General features: G+C 37.0%; 2 protein-coding genes across 6 annotated transcripts in view; one reads left to right on the top strand and one right to left on the bottom strand.

The window, feature by feature from the left end:
* The first annotated feature begins 77 nt into the window (after positions 1-77).
* Positions 78-14,262, top strand: ASTE1 (asteroid structure-specific endonuclease 1). Of its 2 annotated transcripts, none has more exons than XM_007438531.3 (5): positions 78-156; positions 3,214-4,550; positions 6,227-6,437; positions 8,162-8,357; positions 11,672-14,262. In XM_007438531.3, the coding sequence occupies exons 2-5, from the start codon at positions 3,234-3,236 to the stop codon at positions 11,961-11,963; spliced, it is 2,016 nt and encodes a 671-aa protein (XP_007438593.2). In that variant the 5' UTR covers positions 78-156; positions 3,214-3,233; the 3' UTR covers positions 11,964-14,262. The 2 variants fall into 2 exon arrangements, with proteins under 2 accessions (XP_007438593.2, XP_007438594.2); XM_007438532.3 differs by lacking the exon at positions 78-156 and adding an exon at positions 172-306.
* Positions 14,263-14,398: 136 nt separating this feature from the next.
* Positions 14,399-22,476, bottom strand: part of ATP2C1 (ATPase secretory pathway Ca2+ transporting 1) — a 45,219-nt gene continuing 37,141 nt past the window's right edge. For all 4 annotated transcript variants that reach the window (XM_007438529.4, XM_007438530.4, XM_025173396.2 and 1 more), the window contains 6 exons: positions 21,932-22,000; positions 19,300-19,416; positions 18,243-18,390; positions 16,519-16,614; positions 16,167-16,308; positions 14,399-15,152 (listed from right to left, as the gene is read on the bottom strand). In XM_007438529.4, the coding sequence (XP_007438591.1) occupies positions 15,019-15,152; positions 16,167-16,308; positions 16,519-16,614; positions 18,243-18,390; positions 19,300-19,416; positions 21,932-22,000 (706 nt within the window). In that variant the 3' untranslated portion in view covers positions 14,399-15,018. The remainder of the gene's footprint in view (positions 15,153-16,166; positions 16,309-16,518; positions 16,615-18,242; positions 18,391-19,299; positions 19,417-21,931; positions 22,001-22,476) is intronic.

Raw genomic sequence — 22,476 nt, 5'->3', positions numbered from 1 at the left:
GGAATTGAAGTCCATACTTGTTAAAGTTGCTGAGGTTGAGAAACATTGGGTTAGAGTAGCAGATGACGTAGATAGCTTGGCCCGCCTTCTTTGTCTCTCCGGCCTGGCCGCTTCCTCCATTCTAAAGCTAAGAGCAAAAGAGCGCTCTGCACGCAGGTAGGAGGGGGCGTCCACGCGGAGGGTTTGTTACTGGCCCAGGCTGAATCTCGAACGTTAGAAGTGGCTCCGCCCACGCTCGGTTCTCATCAGACATTGGCCCTTTAGCGTCTCTAGAACGAGAGCGTTCGCTAACCCGGCGTCCTCCAGGTATGTTGGGACAAAATTCCCACTTAGAAGGATGGGCCCGGAGGGACGCTTCCGCTCTTGCTGGGAACGGAATTGCAAGGTTTTCTCTGCTTCCAAACCTACTGGGCAGCCGGAAATCCAACAGAATTCCCAGGTTCATGCCAGGGAAAACTGAACCTGTAGAATTTCAAGCTGTTATGGAGCTGTAAAAGGACAAGACGATCCGGCCAGAAATAGAAAGAAATGGCACTCCTATAAGGAGCGCCACCTCCAAGAAGACAGACTGAATTGCTAACGTAAAGCATGGGGCCTCTTCACAGTCACGGGTGATCTTGATTTCCACTCGTTTTCATACCCCCACCCCCGCCTGTTTTAAAAGAGGCACCCAGGACAGAATGTAAGAGCTACAGTGTTCATTCTGTGCTTGGCTGGCTCTTTCCATTGCACGTAGCCCAGACAGATAGACCGGGACATATTTCAGCTCCTTGAAGAGTCAAAAGCTCAGAACACTGACCTGTCACCAAGTTGCATTTGTTTTTTTAGAAGCATCGTAATCTGCAGTAAGTTTTTGATGTGCTGAAGTTCCTTAGGGATGGTGTGATCAGTCATGTTGGAAATTTGATCATAATTTCAGTTTTAAACAAAGTGCTGTTTTTCTGAAATTGCTTGTGAAAAAGCAAGGATGGTTAGCCATGGAGAGGTGCAGTGAGTGGTGTTGGAGTAAACTAGATTTGGTTATATTACCCTTTCTTATCACATGCATTTAATCACGCATGCTACCTTGTTGTTGTTGTTCAGTTAAGTCGTGTCCGACCCTTCGTGACCCCATGAACCATATCGCGCCAGGCCTTCCTGCCCTTCACTGCCTCCCTGAGTTTGCTCAGTTTCATGCTCATTGCTTCCATGATGCTATCTAACCATCTCATCCTCTGCCGTCCCCTTCTCCTTTTGCTTTCAATCTTTCCCAGCATCAGGGTCTTTTCCAAAGAGTCCTCTCTTCGCATTAGGTGACTAAAGTATCTGAGCTTGAGCTTCATTATCAATCCTTCCAATGAGCAATCAGAGTTGATTTCTTTTAAGATTAAGCATGCTACCTAGCTCTCTGGGTTTTTTTGTGCGTGTTTTGTAAAATGTTGCTTACCCTAAAAGGGAAGTCTGTGATCAGTATATATATAGTACCTGTCCTCTGGAACAGCATCCTTCCCCCTCCTCCCATTGAAGTGGCTCCCGCCCAGTTTTTCTTCCAGCAGAGCTCCTTTTGGATGGGGTTTGCATGAGGTTGGTTGTAGGTTGTTTTCTCCAAGTTAATCATTGTGCTTTTTTCTAATTAATTGTTTTTATACTTGGTTTTTATTGTTGTTCACCACCTAAAGTCATCTGGAGTTGGGAAACCTCATAAATATGATTGATAATAAATGTAAAAAAGCTAGCTTTGGCATCTGGGGACAGGGATGGAGTTATCCTTAAATAAAGTTAAATAGTAAAAACTTTTTACTAAACAAATATATTTAGTACAGTGTTGGAGATGATCCAAAATATTATGAGCAAAATTAGTAAAGTGCCTGAATAAGCTGCAAACGAGCAGAGGAAAAGGGAGAATGAAAGTGAGGCTTTTTACTTCTCTAGAGCTACACATCTACTGAAATATTGCCCTTTTCCTACATCAGTGTTTCTCAACCTTGGCAACTTTTAAGATGGGTGGATGGATGGAATTCTGTGAGTTGAAGTCCATGCATCTTAAAGGTGCCAAGGTTGAGAAACACTGTTGTACATTATAGTTTAACATCAACAGCATATATGGCTACTTGGTAGCCTAAGAGGACAGATTTCTGTCCTAAGGAATTTATGAAATAAAATGTAATATGGGGAAAATAGTTAGAGAAGGGATGTAGAGAGAATATACTTATTTAACCTTGCCACAGATGTAATTATAGTAGGATGTGGGAACTGCTATTTATAGCATATGGCAGTGGACAACAGTGTTTTGCTTCCCAAAGTAATTCTAAAAGTTGATCTCACAAGATCTTGCTTATGGGAGGATAAAGCCAGGGAAATTGCTCCTGCCAGGAGCTTTAGAGCAAAGTATGTTGTTTTCTAGTGATTGATACATACAGTAAACTCTCAATTTAACAGACTAATGAAGGTATGCCTGTTAGACCCGAATGTCTGTTAAAAGGTGAATGGGATTTTAGTGATGCCTATAATGGCAAATGGGATTTTTCACTAATATAAGATGGAGTTATGCACGTGTATTTCTAGTGAATCATTTCAATTGTTATAATATTCAAACTCCAATATTACTGTATCATAGAAGTGTGTAATGATAAAATATAAAATTGCAGTCAGTGGAATTTTTCTTAAAAGTAAGTAGTCTTTGCAAGGAAACATGCACAAAATTAACAAGTGCATTTTTAATCATAAAACGTTGAGAATTATTTTTTTACCATTATTTCTTTTGCTAATTGTGGCTTGACAGCAAGGCCACATTGCTGTCAAGGATCACATTGATTTGCTTATATTTCTCAGTGTCAGATATATTCAGCTTCCTACAAGGCATTTTGCCAAATAGAAATCTTGGAAAATAAAATATATGCTGATTAGCGATGAAGTGTATTTCTGAACTGGGAGCTGGAGTCTGGACCCTAGATTTTTCATGTTTGTTAATTCAGAAAGGGCTCAGATTTACAATTTGATTATTTTTGGAAGGTCAATAGATTTTTTCCCAAATTAATACATTTCAATTGGCTTCATTCTTATAGCACTAAGTACATCCATCATGAATGTAAATTTCAGACACTAACACAATTGCTTTCTCATAGCATTCAAATATTCTGTGGTATTAACTAATTAACACTGCCCCAATAATTCCATGGCTTGTGTTTTGTCTTTGAAAGATTCATTTTTTTTTCATTTCTTTTCCTTTAACAGGGGCACTCCAGCTAACGAGCATGGGCATTAATGGCCTAATGAGTTATGTAGGAGAACATAGCGAATTCTTTGTTGACCTGCAGCTGAGAAACACAAATGTAATCATTGATGGAAATAACTTGTATCATCGCCTTTACTTTGATTCAAATCTGGATATCCGGCGTGGTGGGGATTACGATTCTTTTACAGACATCATACGTCTGTTTTTTGAATCGTTGGCTGCGTGCAACATACAGCCTTATGTTGTGCTGGATGGAGGTAGTGATGCATCTGATAAAAAGCTTACAACCTTAAAGGAACGAGCTTTTGAAAAGATCCAGGCAGCAAATTCTCTTTCTTGCGGTGGTGGCGGAAGTGTACTGCCTTTGCTTGTCAGAGAGGTCTTCAAGCAGATCTTGACTAAATTACAAGTGCCTTTTGTACAGTCATTTTCAGAGGCAGACAGGGATATTGTATCACTAGCCAATCACTTGAATTGCCCTGTGTTAACTTTAGATAGCGACTTTTGCATTTTTGATCTCCAAGCAGGCTACTGTCCTCTAAATTACTTTCAGTGGAGAAACCTTTGTAGATGTAAAGACTCACAAGACTGCTACATCCCAACGCGATGTTTCTCGTTAGAAAGATTTTGTAGACATTTTAGCAATATGAACAAAACCCTCCTGCCTCTTTTTGCAGTGATGAGTGGCAATGATTACATTAATCTGCCAGCTATAGAAATGTTCTTTAGTAAGATACACCTTCCTATTGGGAAATCGCGGCAGAGGAGTAGAAAGCATGACCGCATTCAGGGACTGCTGAACTGGTTGTCTCGTTTTGCTGATCTTGGTGAGGCAATGGAAAATGTATTGAAGTATCTTAAAAAGCATGAAAAAGAAGAAATACGACAGCTTCTCTCTTCTTTCATGGAAGAATATGAACCATCTAATGTCAATCTCAAAGATTTTTTCCAGAGTGGTGTGTATGAATCTGAGGAACTGAAGAAATTAAAATTACCACATTGGATCGGGGCCAGTTTAATTAAAGGACATCTACCACCATTTGTTAGTGACGCCCTTATCTTAAGAAGAACCATCCTTCATGTTCAGGTGGAGAATATACGAAGAGGTAGTGCTCATACCACAGCTCTGCCAATTAGACAAGTTATCTATTGGTTACTTCAGAACACTTCACCAAGTTCACTTAGTCCTTCTCTGAACAAACAGCCAACTTCATTTCCTCCTGTCTTCCATGAATTTGATAGATTCCAAAAATCGCTCAAGAAATCTTCTGTTCAGGTAGCAGAATTGGCACAGAAATTTCCAGACAGTCGGTATGCTTTGGCTACATTAAATGAGGTGAATACTTAAAATGATGTACATAAAGCTATCCTATACAGAAAACATGTTTTTTCTTCCTAGCATTTTCTCACTGGCACAGGGTCCGCTTTTTTCAGATCAATCAAATGTTGCTCCATTGGTTATGACAGGAAGTGACCAACCAGCTTGTTCCCCAAGCCTTATGTCATGGGCTGAGAGAGAATGACTGGCCCAAAGTCCCCCAGTCGGCTTTCATGCCTAAGGCAGGACTAGAACTCTCAGTCTCCTGGTTTCTAGCCTGGTGTCTTAACCACTAGACCAAACTGGCTCTCTATCCGATACAGAAAACATGTGGAATATTATACGGGGCAGATTCTGGCCTTTGATACTATCAGTTTTTTAATCATTTTTTTTAAAGTCAGATTTGGCCCTTACAACTTTGAAGATACAAATTAAACAGCATGAACAGTATTGCTGACATTTAATGATGTTTAATGCCACGGGAGACAGCAGGCAGTGTCTTCTGGGTTCTTTGATTCTTTGTCCCATACATGGTTAGCAAAATAATATACACACCTCTTGTATAAATTATTAACCTTTTATAATCTCTTCCACATTAAAGAAACTAGGAAAAAATATATGGTTACAGAACATTTCTTAATGTGAAATTTGGAATGCTCTTGCAGAATTTCCATCACTGACTTCTAAAAAGAGACAAGTATTTCAGTGTATAACTTGGATAGCATAATTGTGTAACTGAATTTCCATATACTGTATTAATGGATATATGGAATAAATGATGTAATCCTGCTCCAGTAACCTATGAGAAAGGCTTTCCATTAAAACTTTACATTATGTTTCCTTGATATCTCTAAAACAGTTTCTTGGAAATCCTTGACCTCCAAAACAATCCCTATAACAAAAGTTTATAAAGGGTATCTGTGATGGTCTTTTGCAATAAAAAAAAAAATCTTGTGGGATTTCAAAGACTAACCAGTTTTATCAAATACATGTTCATAAATCTCAGTTCACTTAATCAGAGGTGTAGTGTGGGATCTGGAGAGAGGAACTCTTTGTTGTTCAACAGATAGGGGGTGGAAAGAAGCAGATTGTTTTGGAGGGTAGAGAGAAGAAAAATTGTAATAAAAATGTCTAACAGTTTTTGCACTAGGATATTTTTGCCATTTTTTTTCCTGCAAAAACTGTATTTCATAAATGCCACTGAATCTATTATCCTGTGAGTTTTATTGTCCCAAGAAATATATTTATATTTACCTTTTTTTTTTTTGAGAGGAAGGAGTGGGAAGATCAAAGCAGTGATTATGAAAATATTTTGTAACTTATGTGCACTACAAAATTTATTAAGCTTATACAGAAGATCCCTTTATTGGTGTAGGATAACTGAACAATGCAGCAGAATTCCTTATAAGATATGTATGACATAAAAGATAGCAATATTTGCGTGGGGGGAGTGAAGAGAAATAGGATTTTTTTATTATTATTGAAGAATGAATAATTCTTCCAGCTCCCAAAAACAGGCCAAGAGGAAGAACTAATCATATGCAAGCATTAGTACTTCTGTAAACAGCCTCAACAGAGTGAGCTTGTAGGCCCTCTAAATAAAATGAATATGAATATGCTTGATACTCCTCAGCAATCAGTACTTTTCTTGAAGGCTTTATCATTTATTTATTTATTTATTTATTTATTTACAGGTCCCCATCGCAGATCGTCTGCTACTTTTATGGGAGACGTTAGGAGTGACGGCCAGTATCTTGGAGCCAGTTCCTTGTTTGCTGCAACTCCCTATGGCTGTAACCTGTTACTGGACACGGTGTTCAGAACCAAAAGTGACACTACAGCACATCAGGGCTTTACTACTTGGAATAATATTTGGGGAATTAGATAAGATGCTGCACATTCCAGGTAGGTTGAGAGAGGATCAGGTTTAGATGTCAAGTTGTCAGTTGACACATATGGATTTTTTCAGCTATTTCATCTGAAGACTGCTCTGTCCATTTGCTTCAATTTTGTAGGTATCTGATATATTTTAAATAAAACTGTGAAATACATTCCAAGTGTTTTTTTATTATGTAGGCAACTTAGTATTAAAATACTTCACAATAACTTGTGCAAAACATTGAGTGATATAGATATCCAGTCCAATTTCACTTTAGTGATTATTATAAAGAAATTACTATACATAGATTATTGTTCCATTCAATTAGTAAAGTCATCTACTTTATTGCTCCTGTTTTTGTTTTTAATCCTGCTCAGCTTATGCCCAGGAGCAAGGAGGAGCTTTCTTTCTGATCCAGATTAGCCAGTCCTATTACAGGACATCCAGTATTGTGGGCTAAAGGCTACATGAGACATTGGTAACAGGGTAGTATGGTGAGGAATTGCAGGCTAGAAGCCAGCTGGCAAAAAGAAATGTCTCTACTTACTCTCCAAATGAGAATATGGAAATCACTGTAGGAATTTAACATCTAATATTTAAAAATGATGTAAAAAGACTGAAGAATTCAGTATTTGTGTCTTATTAGAGTTATTAATTCCATAGTGTGCACCTGTGTGAATACATTATCTGTACCTGCACTTTGTAGGATGTAGGCAAAAGTATGTTGGCTTGCAAGTAGTCTCTAAATTAGAAATGCTGGTTTCTCTAGAATAGCATGAACGAGCTTGGTAAAAAAACCAAGGATTTGGTTGCAATTGTGGCATATTGGCTAAAGTGGCAAAATTGACCAGTATTGTATCTTTAACATTAGGAAGGAATTCTACACATGGCATGGGTAGGTAATCTAGTCCTCTGTCTTACTATAAAGCATTATGTGAAAGCCTTCATTGACCAAAACTGTGAAGGGTAATGGAGGTCAGTAACTATTGACCATCTGGTAATAACCATAGTATACGGAAAGTTGTGATTTGGAATGTAAGATGAATATATGGTAAAAAGCATGAATAAATGAATGAAATGAAAGAAAGATGTGAATATGTGAAACTAAAAGGAAGCAAGAGGATGTAATGTATCTGAATGAAAGTCTTATCTCCCAGAATTGAGTTGATGAATGCATGGATATTTATTTATTTAGCTTTGTATCGTGCTGCTTAGCCCATGTCATTATCTGTGCATGTTGCCTAATTAACAAAAGAGGAAGTTAGTAAATAAAAGAAAGAGTTATCAATAAGAGGGAAAGAAAATACAATTATTTAAATTAAAGGATCTACGACTTAGGTATAGTAACAATATATTTGGACAATGAATTCTTTGCACAGCCTCCCTGGGAAAAAAACATATTTTGAGGAGGGATTTTAAAGATGGTAATCATAATATATGAGCTATTCCTGCCAGAATCTAAGTCTAAAAAAAAAAAAAAAAGGATAAGTTAGGTTTGTATTTTTTAGTAAAATCCATCAGCAATAAAAATACTTTTCCAAGTTTCCTTCATTTTTTGTAACACTATTTCCATTTAATGAGTAGTACCCAAATTTAAGATAGTAAATAAGGAGGGACTGCTGTTTTGATGTTGGTGTTCAAAGATTTAGATACTGTTTTGTATTCATTATTATCTAATGTGCATTCAGAAAAAAAAAAAAATTCTTTCATTCAGTGTTCAGAAAAAACATCTTTTTTCTTTCATATCTAGATCCCCAAGTATCACATGCTGAGGTCAATAAAATTGTACACGACCAATTCTTGAAATGGAAAGAAAAGAAATCCCCAAAGGATGCTTTGGAATTAGATGCTGCACACACTTTCTGCCAATGGCAGTGCTGCCTGCAAGCAGGATTATATCTGAATCAGCTGCTTTGTAGTCCTCTCCCTGAGCCAGATCTTACACGGTAGGTATTCCCAAGGCATCAAGTTTGTACACGCTTACAGGTAGTCCTTGACTTACGACTACAATTGGGATTGGAATTTCCTTTGCTAAGCGCTGCAGCATGTGACTGCATCACTTAGTGACCACAATTCTAGCAGTTCCGGTTGCCATTGTTAACTGAGGATTGCAGGTCATTAAGTCAATGACCCCAATCCAAGCCATTCCAGGCTTGATCCCTCCCAGCCCCGAGCCTCAGTAAGGTAAGGGACTGCCTCCCCACCAGCTAACTTCCCTCCCATCTCTGCCGTCTGGGTGGCAAGCAACCCCAGTACCATGGGGCTGCGGGGCTGCTTACCACGCCCCAGGAAGCCGCAGCCGCCCCAGCCCAGTCCCAGCTGCAGTCACCCTCACCACCCTGCACTCTGAGAACCCTGCCACCCTGCGCTCTGCTGCCCCAACTGACCTTCGCATCTTGCTCCCAATGCTGAAGAGGCGTGCCCAGCCTGGCTGCTAGGTGGGCTTTGGCTGAAGAAAAAAAAAGCCAAAAGCAGCCCCAGAGCCCAGTGCACCAAAAAGCTCTTTTGCAAAAAGTTCCTGGGCGGGGCCGCACTGGGCTTTCGCTTTGTGCTGTGGAAAAAAACCCCAAAAGTCTAACCCTGCCTGCCCAGGAATGCAGCACAAAGGGACATTTTGGTGCACTGCTGCTCGGGGGCTGCTTCTGGCTTTTTCTTTTTTTGCAACACGAAGCAAAAGTCCCACCCCGCCCAGGAGCTTTTTGCAAAGCATGCCGAGGCTAGGGGCTGCTTTTGGCTTTTTTTCGCAGTCACAGAGCCCCAGCGCGCCAAAAGGCTGGGCACACCTCATCAGCAGGGGGAGCAAGAAGACAGTGAAGGTCAGCTGGGGCAGTGGAGTGCAGAGCAGCAGGGGGGCAAAAGGGCATACATGGGGGGGAGGTAGGTGGGTGAGGGGAGTTGACGCGCCCTTGTGGTTGTAAGTGTGGGTGCGCTGCCAAGCGTCCAAATTTTGATCATGTGACTTTGGGAGCATTGCAATGGCCACAACTTTGGGCACCGGTCATAAGTCACTTTTTCAGCACATTTGTAATTTCAAACAGTTGCTGAAAGAATGGTCGTAAGTCAAGGGCTACCTGTACTCCAAAGTATGCCCCTTTAAATTCAGTCCAATAGTAAGGTGTGCATATATGATCAAAGAATATTATTCAGGAAGTTCAGCACCAAGTATGGGTTGTAATTCATCAAATCAATTGCCTATTTGTGGCATTCTACTGTTTCTGTTCCTTTCAGGGTTTTTTGGATTAGCAACATTTCTTCTACTTGCAGCAGTACTTTCTGTGATCACAAAGCCAAAAAAATGCTATTACATAAAGCTAATTTTTTTCAGTAACAGATCTGAGGCAAATAGTAGAAGTAACTGAATTAAAAATACAGCATACAACTACTACTTGTCAACAGTGTCACTTTCTGGTTTGCATTTAGCACTGCTGCCATTTTTTAAGCATATCAGTTCATTTTTTTCTTTTTACAAAAGTTGTTCATGTTTTGCTTTTGGGAAGTCCATGATAATGAAACTATTTCTAAATAATGTATTTTCTTTTTAATCTTACATAATGCCATTATGAGCAAGTGTTCAAAGTTCCGAGTAATCCTTCCATATCTTATTAACAGATTTGCATTAAGTATTTCATATGCAAGATTGAGTGTGAAGCACAATGGTTTGCTTCAATCTATATAGTTGATTCATACCCCATTCTGGTGCTGTGGTTTACCTTTTCAATTCCAGACCAGTGTTCACAGTGCTTATTTCTTATCTAGATATAATTGAATTTTCCAACAGAAATATTAAAAGGTATGGGAGACAAATCTGAACTTGTGAAACCTAGCAGAGTAGCCCTCACACACAACAATAATATCACCAGCATTTTTTTAAACTTGCCCTACAAAACCAGGGGAACCACTCTATTCCCCACTCCCACCCCCAATGTTTGATAGTACTGAATAAAGATGTGCTATATTCACTGATTTGGGAAGGACTCTAGAATGTTTTGTTCCAGAATAGGTGAATTTTGCACATCCCCATTGAGTATCACTGAAGTCACATGCCCATCTGTCTTGGATACAGATAGTCCATCAGATTACCAGGAGAATTTCCATTCTGAAACTAGTTTCCAATAAATCCAGATAAACAACTTCATTAAAAGAGTTTAAGAGTCACTTTATGTGAGATGGACAGCTATATAAATAAGATAAATAAATAAATGACTTCATTAAACTGTTTGGAATTGATTGGGAAATAAATGAATAATTATACTGCCCATGAAGGTGATGTTTGACAGTGATATAATATATTTGAGGTCAGCATGAAAGGCTCTTACTAGGCAGCCAAAATCTAGAAAGTTCACTGAGCAAATTCTAAATTCTCTGAACAGTGTTTTAAAGATTCAGTGCAAGAAAACTTCTTTTGCTTCTAGTGATATTACAGAATATGTATGAAGTCATGCAAGTCTGTTGAAGGTCTCATTTATATTTTTGTCCAAGAGAAATATGAAGTTACCTTTGGATCTATTCAACAACATCCAGGGCAATCATCAAGCAGTACGTCATTTCTCTATTATAGAAGCCAGCCAGGACAGTCATCTGATAACTGAGGGAGTACTGCTATCCTACTGGATCCATTAACCCTCAGAAGCTGAGCATTTAAGTAACTCGTTTATACTTTCAGGGTATGGAACACTTCCCTGCCTTCATAACTTTACTTGTTGTGTCAGGATTGTCTGTCTTTCCCCAGAAGTTCTCCTATGGCAGCTATGCCATTAAATTTTCTTCCTTTTCTTTAGTTGTTTTCCTGTTACTTCCCACAGGACAAAGTAACTTCTAGGTACTAAAAATTATAACATTTTCCTGAAAGGGGGGAAAAAAGTTTTGATTAAGTGTCTATATAATGCCCAGCTAGGGAACAGCAGCTACCAAGGTTTAGTTGATCTTGGAAGGCTAAAACACGGGCAGACCTGTCTAATACTGGGATGGAAGACCAACAGGAAATTCCAGAGATGTAAGGTAGATTTGGAAGGTGTAAAACATTCCAGAAAATAACAGTAGTAAACTACTTCCACATTATTATTTTTAAAAAACACTTTTAGCCCATGCTGTCACCAGGAGTCCAGCTTAATGCAAGAAAGTTTACTTCTAGGACAAATCTGAAAAGGCATTTGTTTTGTGTTCTGAAATCTTAAGGGTTTTCTTTGTTTGGTTTTGTTTTTAACACATAGCACCATGTTCTGCTATACAGAATCACTGCTTTCCTTTTCATCTTTGACAGGCTTTATAATGGGACCCTTGTCCATAGATTGTATCACGAGCTTAAATCCAGTTCCACACCAGAGAACCTCCTCAGTGCATCTCCAAAGATCTACCAGCTTTACTGCAACATGGTACAGATAGTCAAAGATTCAACACCACCAGGCTTCTTCCAGAAAAAAAAGTCAAAATCCCAAAGGAAAAAGGACAAGAAAGTCAATCAGTTGCCAGATACAAGAGAAAGCACTGCGATGGACACTCTGCCTTCATGTAGTGTTAATAACAGGTTTGCAATACTGGCAACAGACAAGTGAAAGCCCAGTATCCAAATTGGTTGTTGATATTAATCTGTCTTTGGGTTTGAGAAGTTATTTTTCAAAAGAATTAAGGAAGTAATGGTGTTATGAGGGATTTACTGCTTCAGATTTTGGTTTGGTAAGTCAAAAACAGAGGGAAAGTTTCTGAATTGTTCCTAATACTCGATAATTTTTTTTTAGAGGACATCCAAAAAAAACTAATTCTACAAGACAAGCTGTTAACTGCCCGCATATATAATAAATTCCCAAATTGCTGGAGACTTTGCAGTAATTCTCAGCATGAAATGCTTGCCCAATCACTTCAGAATTTGCACACTGCTTGTTGAATCCATTCTGTTAATTCTCTTGAATACTAAAAGGTACCAATCCTATCTCTTCAAGCATTTTCAGTGATGTACAAATTACTAAGATTTTGGTTTGGATATGAATAGGTTGTCTTAAATTTGCAGCCCTCAAAATGAAGAAATACACAACGTCTCAAAATACGGACTGGCAGATAATTATCTGTTGTGCCTAGTTCATTATCATTAAATTGCACATTACTTGTATCACAAACAGATCTGACTAACCCCCCCCCCCCGCTTTCATTGTCTTAGAATTGAAAGAAATTTGGAAACCAAATTCTCTCTCTTGCTCTCTCTCTCGCTCTTTTAAAGGAAGTAGGGATTCTGATTTTACCTTCAAGTAAAATTTACCATGATTAAATCCATCTGGAGAGGCTTCCAAATATCAGGAGAAGCTCCTTGGAGGACAGGAAAACAAGAAATAAAAATGCCTATTCTATAATATTGTCCCTAAATACTATATATCATCTGTGCATCCTAACTGAAGAAGTAAGAAGCTAACATCACTTTTCTTACTACATACTGATGATTTGTTATGCAACTGGTACAATATAGATGAGTGATGTCAGATGTTTTTTAAGTTTCTTCCATTCTAACAAATAACACCCAGTATGGTGTAAACACAAAAAAATATATAAGCCAATTATATTTGAAGCTTTTGGGGGATGAGTCAGTAAAAAGAATGTCAAAGATCTCCTTTGCGTGGCATTTGGGTCCCTGTAGACTCTCTTATCTAACTTATATTGGCCTGACCTACTAATGCATTGAGGAAGAAACTGCTCATTGTCCCACACTTCCAGCAGGTGAAAGGGTCTAAAGCTAGAAGGCCCTGCCTCTCAGTAGCAGTGCTGGTGCTATGGAATAGCCTTCCATGGAAAGCTTTTCTGGATAATATTGCAATGATGTTCACCTGTTGTGCCATCTTCTTCACTGTTTTGTTATACATTTTATGGTTGTAAATTTTATGATTTTATTATTCACCTTATTTATTTTGAAATAATACCGTGGATATTTTGATTTTCTTTTCTTTGCATATCTTGTAAACCTCAAATTGTAAAACTGCAGTAGGATATCATAATGAGGTATTTAGCAGATCCTGGGGAAAGAGAGGAGGAAACAGAACCATTGCAAAAGAGACACCTCAGCCCAGGGGAGCGGGTAAGCTTAAGAAAGAGACTGAAAGTAACTCTGCCATAATCATACTAGCTATAAGTTGATCTGAAAAACTGCTTTGACAGGCTTTCAAGACTCTGTTACATTACCCTACTAGCAATGAAGTTCTTTCCAGAAATCCAAGTGGTTCTTGTTTGCTGAGTTTGACAAACAATAAATAAATAAACAAACTATAGAAGTCTGATTTTCAAAGGCTTTTAAAGAAAGATAAGAAATCCAAGTATCAAAAGACCCTGATTCACAGCAAAGACTTCTGTAATTTAAGATTCTACTGCTGAATGCAACAAAAAAGTACAGCACTAGATGGTTTCTGTCAGCTATTTGAGGTAGGCTAGGTCAGGAAACAGACTCCACAAGGACTAGTGGAACTCTACTGTTGCAAGGTAAAATAACAGAATTGTGAAACCTGGACAGAATTTCTCTCTCCTTCTTATACCAAACAGAATCAAAGTGGGGCAATCTTAAATTTCCTGTTCATCCCCTCCTCTATTTCAGGGCTAAGCTGCTGTTTATGTAACCACTCTTTCATTCCTCCTTCAAGGTTATATCCATAGTCCTCTACAGTGTCTCTGTTAAGTCAGATAATGAATCAATCTCCATAATCAGAAGCAGTGTATCTTTGAGCACTACCTACTGATTAACATTGGTGTGAGCACGCTATGGTGTTTGTGTCCTACTTTTGGGCTTCCCAAGACATTTGATTGGCTGCTGTGAAAACAGTGGAATGGATAGATTTTTGGCCTGATCCTGAAAGGCTCTTTAGTTTGGGGGAGGGGAGAGTAGGGGGACAGTTGAAAAGGCACAAGTTAGTAACTTTGGTTAAATAAAAATCTAGATTACTGTGGAAGTGAAAAACATTCATAAACAATTTCATGACCTGGTTTCATTATATATCAAGTTACACAATCACATATTTTAAGAAAAGCAGACGTTTACTTGAAAATTGCAATATAGACTTTTCAATCACAAAAAGAAAGAAAAGACAGTGATCCGACAGTGGTCACATCCTGTGCAAAAAAACTCAGGATACCAAAAAAAAAAAAAAGCCCATGGTACACGATGCAGAATAATGGAAATAAATACAGGAGCTGAAATATGGCACTCTTGTAGCTCGTCTAGATAGATGGAATGCCTTAAATATTTCCATAATAAAGTCCCACCACCTTCACCATGAAACTTGTTTTAAATAAAAGCTAAAATCTTTCATCTAATTCATATTTCTATAGACATACATCTCTTAAGAGAAAAAGGGTGTGCCAGGCTTTTGACATTTGTTTTTGTTTTTTAAGTAGTCCCTCTCATACTTACAAAGTTCCATCAATCTAGAAAGTAAAATTACCTTTGAGGAAAAAAAATATTACCAAAGTTGCATAATTTATTACTCCCCATCTGGAAGTTTAGAATTAAACAGTCTTTAATCTCACCAAAGTTCATCATCCTTCAGGGAGGAGGACTTGTCAAAAGCCCTTTATCTTGTTTCTCCCTCCTACATAAACCGCAGTTTCTAGTTTTGCAAACAAAGAATGCAATGTGCATCATACATCGAGAAAAGATCCCAAAGGTGGTGATCTACCATGCTTCTGGGTCTTCTCCCTGCTTTTTTCAACCTTCTTTATGATCTCTGATATTATACACACGGAAGAGGTAAGGCCCAGAAGAAACTGCAAGTCTAAAAATAAAACAAAAACATGGTTTTTCAACTCACAGTTATAAAAAAGGAGTTCCTATAAAGTCTCCCTGCTTTTTAAGTAGCTAAAAGGACTGATAAAAGATCGGGATTTTAATTCTAACTTGGGGGGTTCACAATTTTTTCTTACTCTGATAAGATTCTATGGAATTATTTTGAAAAGTTAACATGTCTATTTTTAATGTACATTAAACTGTTTTGAATAAATGATGACCTCAGCAGTTACCCAAAAATATGTATTTCCTGAGTCTAGTAAAAAAGTTGGAGAGAGAAACAGATCAATGCTGTTCTCAGAGCAAGCTAATTTTAAGAAATTACCACAAACTGGTATTGCTGAACAGTCTAAATCAGTGTTTCTCAACCTTGGGAACTTTAAGACTTGTGGACTTCAACTCCCAGAATTCCCTAGCCAGCAGGGCAGGCTGGGAAATTCTGGGAGCTGAAGTCCACACATCTTAAAGTTCCCAAGGTTGAGAAACACTGGTCTAAATAATAGTAGAGACATAACAAGCTCTCTCATTTTCCCATTTATGAATATGCAGAAGTCTTCAGTTTGCATGCTTTATTTACTCCCCTCCCCTTTGATCCTGGTTTGAGATAAATCATAGTTTGCTGTTTTTAAGCTGGGCAGTCTATGCCTGCAAACCATAAGAGGAGAACAACTGCCACATGAAGAAGAAAGAAGAATGCATAAAGCCAATCCCTCATTCTCATTCATGTAATGCTAAATTTGGAAGAAGGAAGAGGAAGAAATAACTTCAGGAAACAAGTTTAGTAACAGAAAAGGGAGAATAATATGCTAAAAAAAATGTTGATGAAAAAGAAAAGATTCCAAGAAACTGTCAATTACACAAAGAAAACCCAATAGAAAATATAAGCCAACAGAACAGCTAGTGCTTTATGTATATTTCATACATGTTTGAATGCCTTATTAACATAATTCACCAAACCTTAAAGGTTTCATTCTGAAAACCAAACTTAGAAATGCCTCCTTACCTATTATGCTTAGACTCTCTGTCTGAAAAACTTTCTGAAGGGGAGGGAAGTAGATTACCAGAAGTTGACCCATTATAGATCCAAGGACTGCATAACAGAACATTTTGTTGCTGCAGAGTCCAATCTCAAACACTGATTTAGTCTGAAAGTTTTAAAAAAAAAGATTCCTTAGTTATTTATTCCTTAGTTAACTGAAAGTGAAATTCTTAGTAAACTAAATATAACAGAAAATATTTTTCTATAAACTTCCTAGAAGCTTGAGCTAATTATGATCTTAAACATACTCCTGATAATTTGTGTATCTTAAGCTTCTGAAGAAATATTGATTACATCAGATCAGATGAACACATACCTGAGACCTAGAACTCAATGCATTAAACATATCAAAAAATACAAAGCAAGTGAATGTCATTGTTGTATCTCGAGGTGTTATAACGTTGTCTCGTAGCTGCAGAAAGAAAAAAGAATCTTAATATATAAAGTTCACCAGTGCTCTACGGAAACATTTTAAATATAACTTTTCTTCAACATTTGAAATGATAATGTCATAAAGAATATCTAACTTTGGGGACTTCCACTTGGTTGATTTGGGAGCCTAATAATACGATGGTTGGATTTAGACATATCCATTTATTTCAAGTATTTTGTGCAGCTCTGTTACTAGAACTCTACTCCTATTTTCAGCTCTCCATATAGCATATCTTCATGTAATTACAAATTTACTTATAGGCATATTAATGTAACTTTTATTCAATCTCTAGATTGTATAGGCTCCAAGGAATTCTGTTAGTATACACAAAATTATTCTCTAGATTTCAGCAGAATACTTATGAGGTGTCAGAGCATAATTGCACATCAAGCCAACTTTTGTTAAACCGTCTCTTTTCAGCTACAGTTCAACAAGGATCCTGGGAACTGGAATTAAAAAAAAAATACTCCTCTGTTTAGGAAAAAAAACATTCAAATTGGTTTCAAATTGCTGAATATAGATACATGTTCTGAAATGGTGAGCAAATAGGAATTTCATTCCTACTGCAGTTTGTCCTCCTGCAATGGCTACCCACATGTATCATATATTAGAATCAAATAATTTAAGAATCAACTCCAGTATATCTCAATTCCATTCCGCTGCTTCTGGGACTTACTTGGGCTGTGGCTGATAATCACTTTCACTCCCCTAATAGGCCCTTCCAAGTAAGTATTAGTGATGCTATCTTGTACTAGCTCTGTGTATACTAGATGAATATTTTACCACTGAATCTCATTAGGATTCAACAGCAAGATTTTTGAGCAGGAATACGCTAATTCCCAGCTCAGCCACAAATCAAGGTAGAGTTTAGCTATACAGCTAACAACTCAGAATCAGCCTTGTAGGTGAACAAAGTATTCATAGTTTGTTTGACTAACTCCCCATTTCTTGTTTTCCATTTTCTTTTACCTGTTCTCAGATTGAGCCCCAAACATCTACACAGACTGCAGAATTTTTATTATTATTTTATTTTGCTGTTACAGCACATAATAGCTATTTCTCTCAACATCATGGAGTTATATAAAAATAGAATATGAATCTATAAAACCTCAAAAAATTGCATGCTGGTCTTTCTCCGTCTATATCATCAGAATGCAAGGGGTCACAAACAAGTGATGGGATTAGATGCAATTCCTTAACATGAGTATATATAAGGATAACTAAAATACTGAAATCCTTCCTTTAAAAATATTCTGTCTCTAAAACTCAGCAAAATTTAACTACCAAATCTGTTAGCTGATATTCAAATATGATAGTTGGTATTAGAAGAGCTGCTAGGAGTTACTGACATTTTATACTTTTTGTATGAAGGGACCCCATATTATTTAAGTACTAATTCTGAAAATCTTCCCTTTGAAAAGCAACTAGCCATGGATACTTAAGGCTGTTATTCAAAAACCCAGAATCCAAAGCTTTCTTGCTTGCATAGAACAAGTTATATGGTTCTTTAGATCTCAATCATAGTCTATATATTTTTATATTTGTAGTTCCTGACATATAAACAATACTGCAAGCAAATGTTAGCACTACGAACAGATGGCTCCTACCTCTCTCCAGAAGACAAACAGCGTTCCACATACAATAATTATAGATGAAACTAGAATTTTAATGATCAGATTTTTGGTCAAAATACTGTCCTTGACATTTCGTGGAGGCTTTCGGATAACATCTTTATCCACAGGCTCAACACCAAGACTAAAAATTAAGAAAGCAAATAATTTTTTAAGTTTACTTTATTAACATCACATAAATCAATTAATATGGAAAAAGGATTTAGTGTAAACCTAAATATAGGTTCATATTTGTCACTTCAACTATCAAAGTAGGCTGAATCCAGACTAGATTAGTCACTGGAATCAATGAAATATAAATGTAACTATTCTGGTTTTAATCCAATTAACCTTATCCTACACTACCTGCGAAATTTGTCACTTATGCTATTTCACCATGCCAGTATTTTTTAAAAGCAATTTTATCTTTAGGAATTTCCTCCAAATCTACTGTTTACTAGTGATATTAAAAAATATATTTTGAACAGTACAGAAATGTTCAGTGTAACGATTTCCAGGTGCTGTCTTGAGTGCTAAACGAAAAATTTGAAATAAATCAATTTTTCCTGTTTCTCACTGGCATAATATTTTTCTTATTTCCATTTGTGGTTGTGACTTTAAAAAAGAATTCAGCACAGAAGTTTATATACATTTAGTGCATTTCTAAAAATGTATACATTATAATATGCAACTTTGCCAAGTGTACACTTTTTTTTGCAAGCAAATTTCCTCTGTTTGTAATGTTTGATATTAGAGTGCCTTTTGGATGGAGGGAACTGTAATAATGTTGTTGTTCAGTCGTTAAGTCATGTCCGACCCTTCGCAACCCCATGAACCATATCGCGCCAGGCCTTCCTGTCCTTCACTGCCTCCCTGAGTTTGCTCAGTTTCATGCTCATTGCTTCAGTGATGCTATCTAACCATCTCATCCTCTGCCGTCCTCTTCTCCTTTTGCCTTCAATCTTTCCCAGCCTCAGCATAATGTCAACTACAAAATGCAAATTAATTATGTAAGCACTTCAATTATAGAACTCTGCTACATTAAAAAAATTACCTTTGAGCTGGAGGTCCATCCATTATAATGTTGATCCATAAGATCTGCATAGCATTGAGAGGATTAGGAAAGTTCATTAATGTGGCCAATGAGATTAATGTCAATGCAGCTATACTCCTGTTGAAAAAAGTTATTTTAAACAGCTGTCAGCATAGCCAAAAAGGGGGGGGATGAGGGAGAATGTAGAATAGAAAAACAACATATTTGAATAGCAAATAAATGTACATACACAATAACAATCCAATTGCTTTAAAGCAGATCATGTAAGTTGAGGTGTTATTTGGGGCAACATAAAGTAATTAGAACATAATAAAGGTAGTCCCCAGTTTAAGAACAAGTTCCGTTTCCAAGGTCTGTCTTTAAGCTGAATTAGTATTTAAGGTAAAGTATAATACTGTATAAGTAGTATTGTGTAATTAACTCGAACCACTGTGTCTTTAACTCAAATCATTGTTTATTTAACTCAAATTTTGCTACAATAGGCTCTGTTGGGTCTATGGGTCTCTATGGGTCATCCTTAAACTGGGTGTTCTTAACTCGGGGACTACCTGTATTCAGACCACACAGCGATTCAAACTTTACAGTAGCTTCTGCTATTGAAATAGAGCCAATGATGGTTTTGTCTACTTGATAAAAATATGTATTTTCTAACAATTGAAACAAACAGGTCTTTTCCATGTTTATAAGAAATCAGGGTTCCAGTAAGTAACTTGCAGTGTTCATGAACTCTTAGTTTACATGTTAATATACGTTACTGAAACCAGTATATGTATATATATCAAACTTTAATGGCAATTCCAAACTTGGATATGCTTGAAGCATCATCTCCCAAAGAATTATGATAGATTATAAAACACAGAGTTTCCCAACCTTGACAACCTCTAAATGCATAGACTTTGGCCTGCTTCCTGTGAAATTCTGGGAGTTAAGTCCACATATCTGGAAGTTGGTAAAGTTGGGAAACACTGGTATATGATACCAGAAGGATACTCAGAAGCTGTAATTTTTTACTTGGTTATTCTACTCTATGCAAATTATGGCCAATTTTTTAAAAAGATTCTTTAAAAAGTTCCTGGTTTCTTTGTGTTGGATGCAAAATGTTTAGGTTTTTTTAATCTAATAATTACTACATTGAAAGCATGTTTATTCTGCCCTTCAATCAAAGAATCTCCTGCACTGATTTACAAAAATCAGTAACCAATATGTATCCTCAGGCTCACAATAAATAAAATCCCTAAACACAAAGAGAGGGGGGTTGTAAGAAGTAAGAAAAAATGTGATGGTGGGGTCAGTTGTCTTGAAGCATGAATCAATATTTATTGTCTTTTCTGAACCTATTCAGGTTTGCATTGCATCCACAGTCTACTGACTTCATTCTTCTTTTCTCCTTTCTATAATTGGGACTATGATTGCTTTGCTTTTCCTCCCCTCAGGGCAAGATGGTTCCTCAGAAGCTTTTTTGATAGCATTTAAGGAAGGATCATCTCAAGGAGTTGACTCATAGCAGCTCACTAAGTTATTTTTCAACATACACCCCACTCCCTGCTTTCTTCAAGGCTTCTCATCAACCATGAACAGTGTGTGCTTTCTCTCATGTGCACACATACCTACATAATGTTCAGTATTGAAACAAATAAAGCTAATGCAACAGTGGAGTGGGAGGTTAGGCCAGCCAGGTATCATAGGAAGTTTCTAAGGCAGACATAGTGGCAGTTGGCTTCTCCATTCCCTGAATTTTGAGGTTTCGTTTAGCACCCATAATTACTAAAACATCTAGCAGAAGCAACTCGTAATAGGTGGTAGTACCACTCCATTTTACATACAAGCATTAATATTCAGAGGGTAGTAGTGTTGTTATATGGCAGCAAAACCAAGCAAGAAACTTATTACACCTTCAAACTAATACATCTACTGTGGCAAAACCTTCCATATATCAGCTGCATGAACACATATTGCAAAATAAATGTTAGTCTTCAAGGTGTTATCTCAACAAAATGTCAGTAGTTTTACACCATTTTCTATCATTTTAATAACACTGCTTAAGCAATAAAATGAGAAAAAAGCTCTGAGTTTATTAAGTTCCATATCAAGCAATAACAGACTATCATGTGATAGGACCATTGCAACCCAAAGTAGGAGTAAAAGTACTTTCAGAGGGCCTTACAGGCCCTATTCCTATTCAGCCCATTACAATGCTTAGAACATGTATGCCTTATCAGATAGACAAAACTATCCAACTCTACGATTAAAAGCTGCAAAATCTATTTCATATCTGTTTTATCAATCCAAAATTTAGTAATAAAAAGACAATAATTTATATCTGATTATTTCATGCAGTTTAAATATAGGTTGCAAAAATTAAGTTTCTGCTGTGCAAATATTTTGTTCAAAATCTTATGTGCAATAAATTATACACAGATTTGAGCTGCCAGCTGCAGATATGACAGTGAATTTATTAGTTAGAATCATGACTAGGAAGCCTTGCAGTTAGGGCTGAAGAGCAAAAAACATGGCACAAAAAGCATTGCCAAATTCAATTTATTTCAAAATTAGACATGCAAACTTCTGTGCAAATGATCGTGTAAACAAAATTTATAATAGGAAACAGCTGACATTGTGCTTTTAAACTTACGTGCTAAGTTGAAATCTAACAAAATTTTTAATATTATTATAAATTCCTTTACCCTCTTCAATAGCAAACCTGAAATACAAAAACAAAGATAAAATGCTTTAAAAAATGAACACTGAAAAAGTAAATAGTTGGACAGCATCCTGAAAACTCAATGCTTATGACAATTTAAGGTATTTTAAGTTTTGTGTTATCTAAAAAAAACCCCAAAAAATATGAATTTGGTCACCAAAATCAGAAGGTATATGATAGCACCTTATACAACTAACAAATTTTATTAAAAGCCATAAGCTTTTGCCTATTTTACTTGAGATTCTTCAATGACCTTTTCATCATCTGGGCCCACAGAAAATAATCTCTCATTAAATTACATCAAGACCTCAACAACTTCAACCCCATCATCAATCTTAGCCTGTACCTGTCTACATAGCAAATCCACTTCCTTGATGACACAGTAAAACTACACAATAGACACATAAACACTATGTTATACAGGAAGGCTATAGATTGCCATGCATATATACATGCTTCCTGCTTCCAACGATAAC

Source organism: Python bivittatus, unplaced genomic scaffold (assembly GCF_059951505.1).
Source record: "Python bivittatus isolate LINGU-HERP-01145 unplaced genomic scaffold, Pbiv_v1 ctg000610_np1212, whole genome shotgun sequence".
NCBI classification, from domain to species: domain Eukaryota; kingdom Metazoa; phylum Chordata; class Lepidosauria; order Squamata; family Pythonidae; genus Python; species Python bivittatus.
The sequence above is the reverse complement of the archived record's forward strand: the minus strand, read 5'-3'. Positions and strand labels throughout refer to the sequence as shown.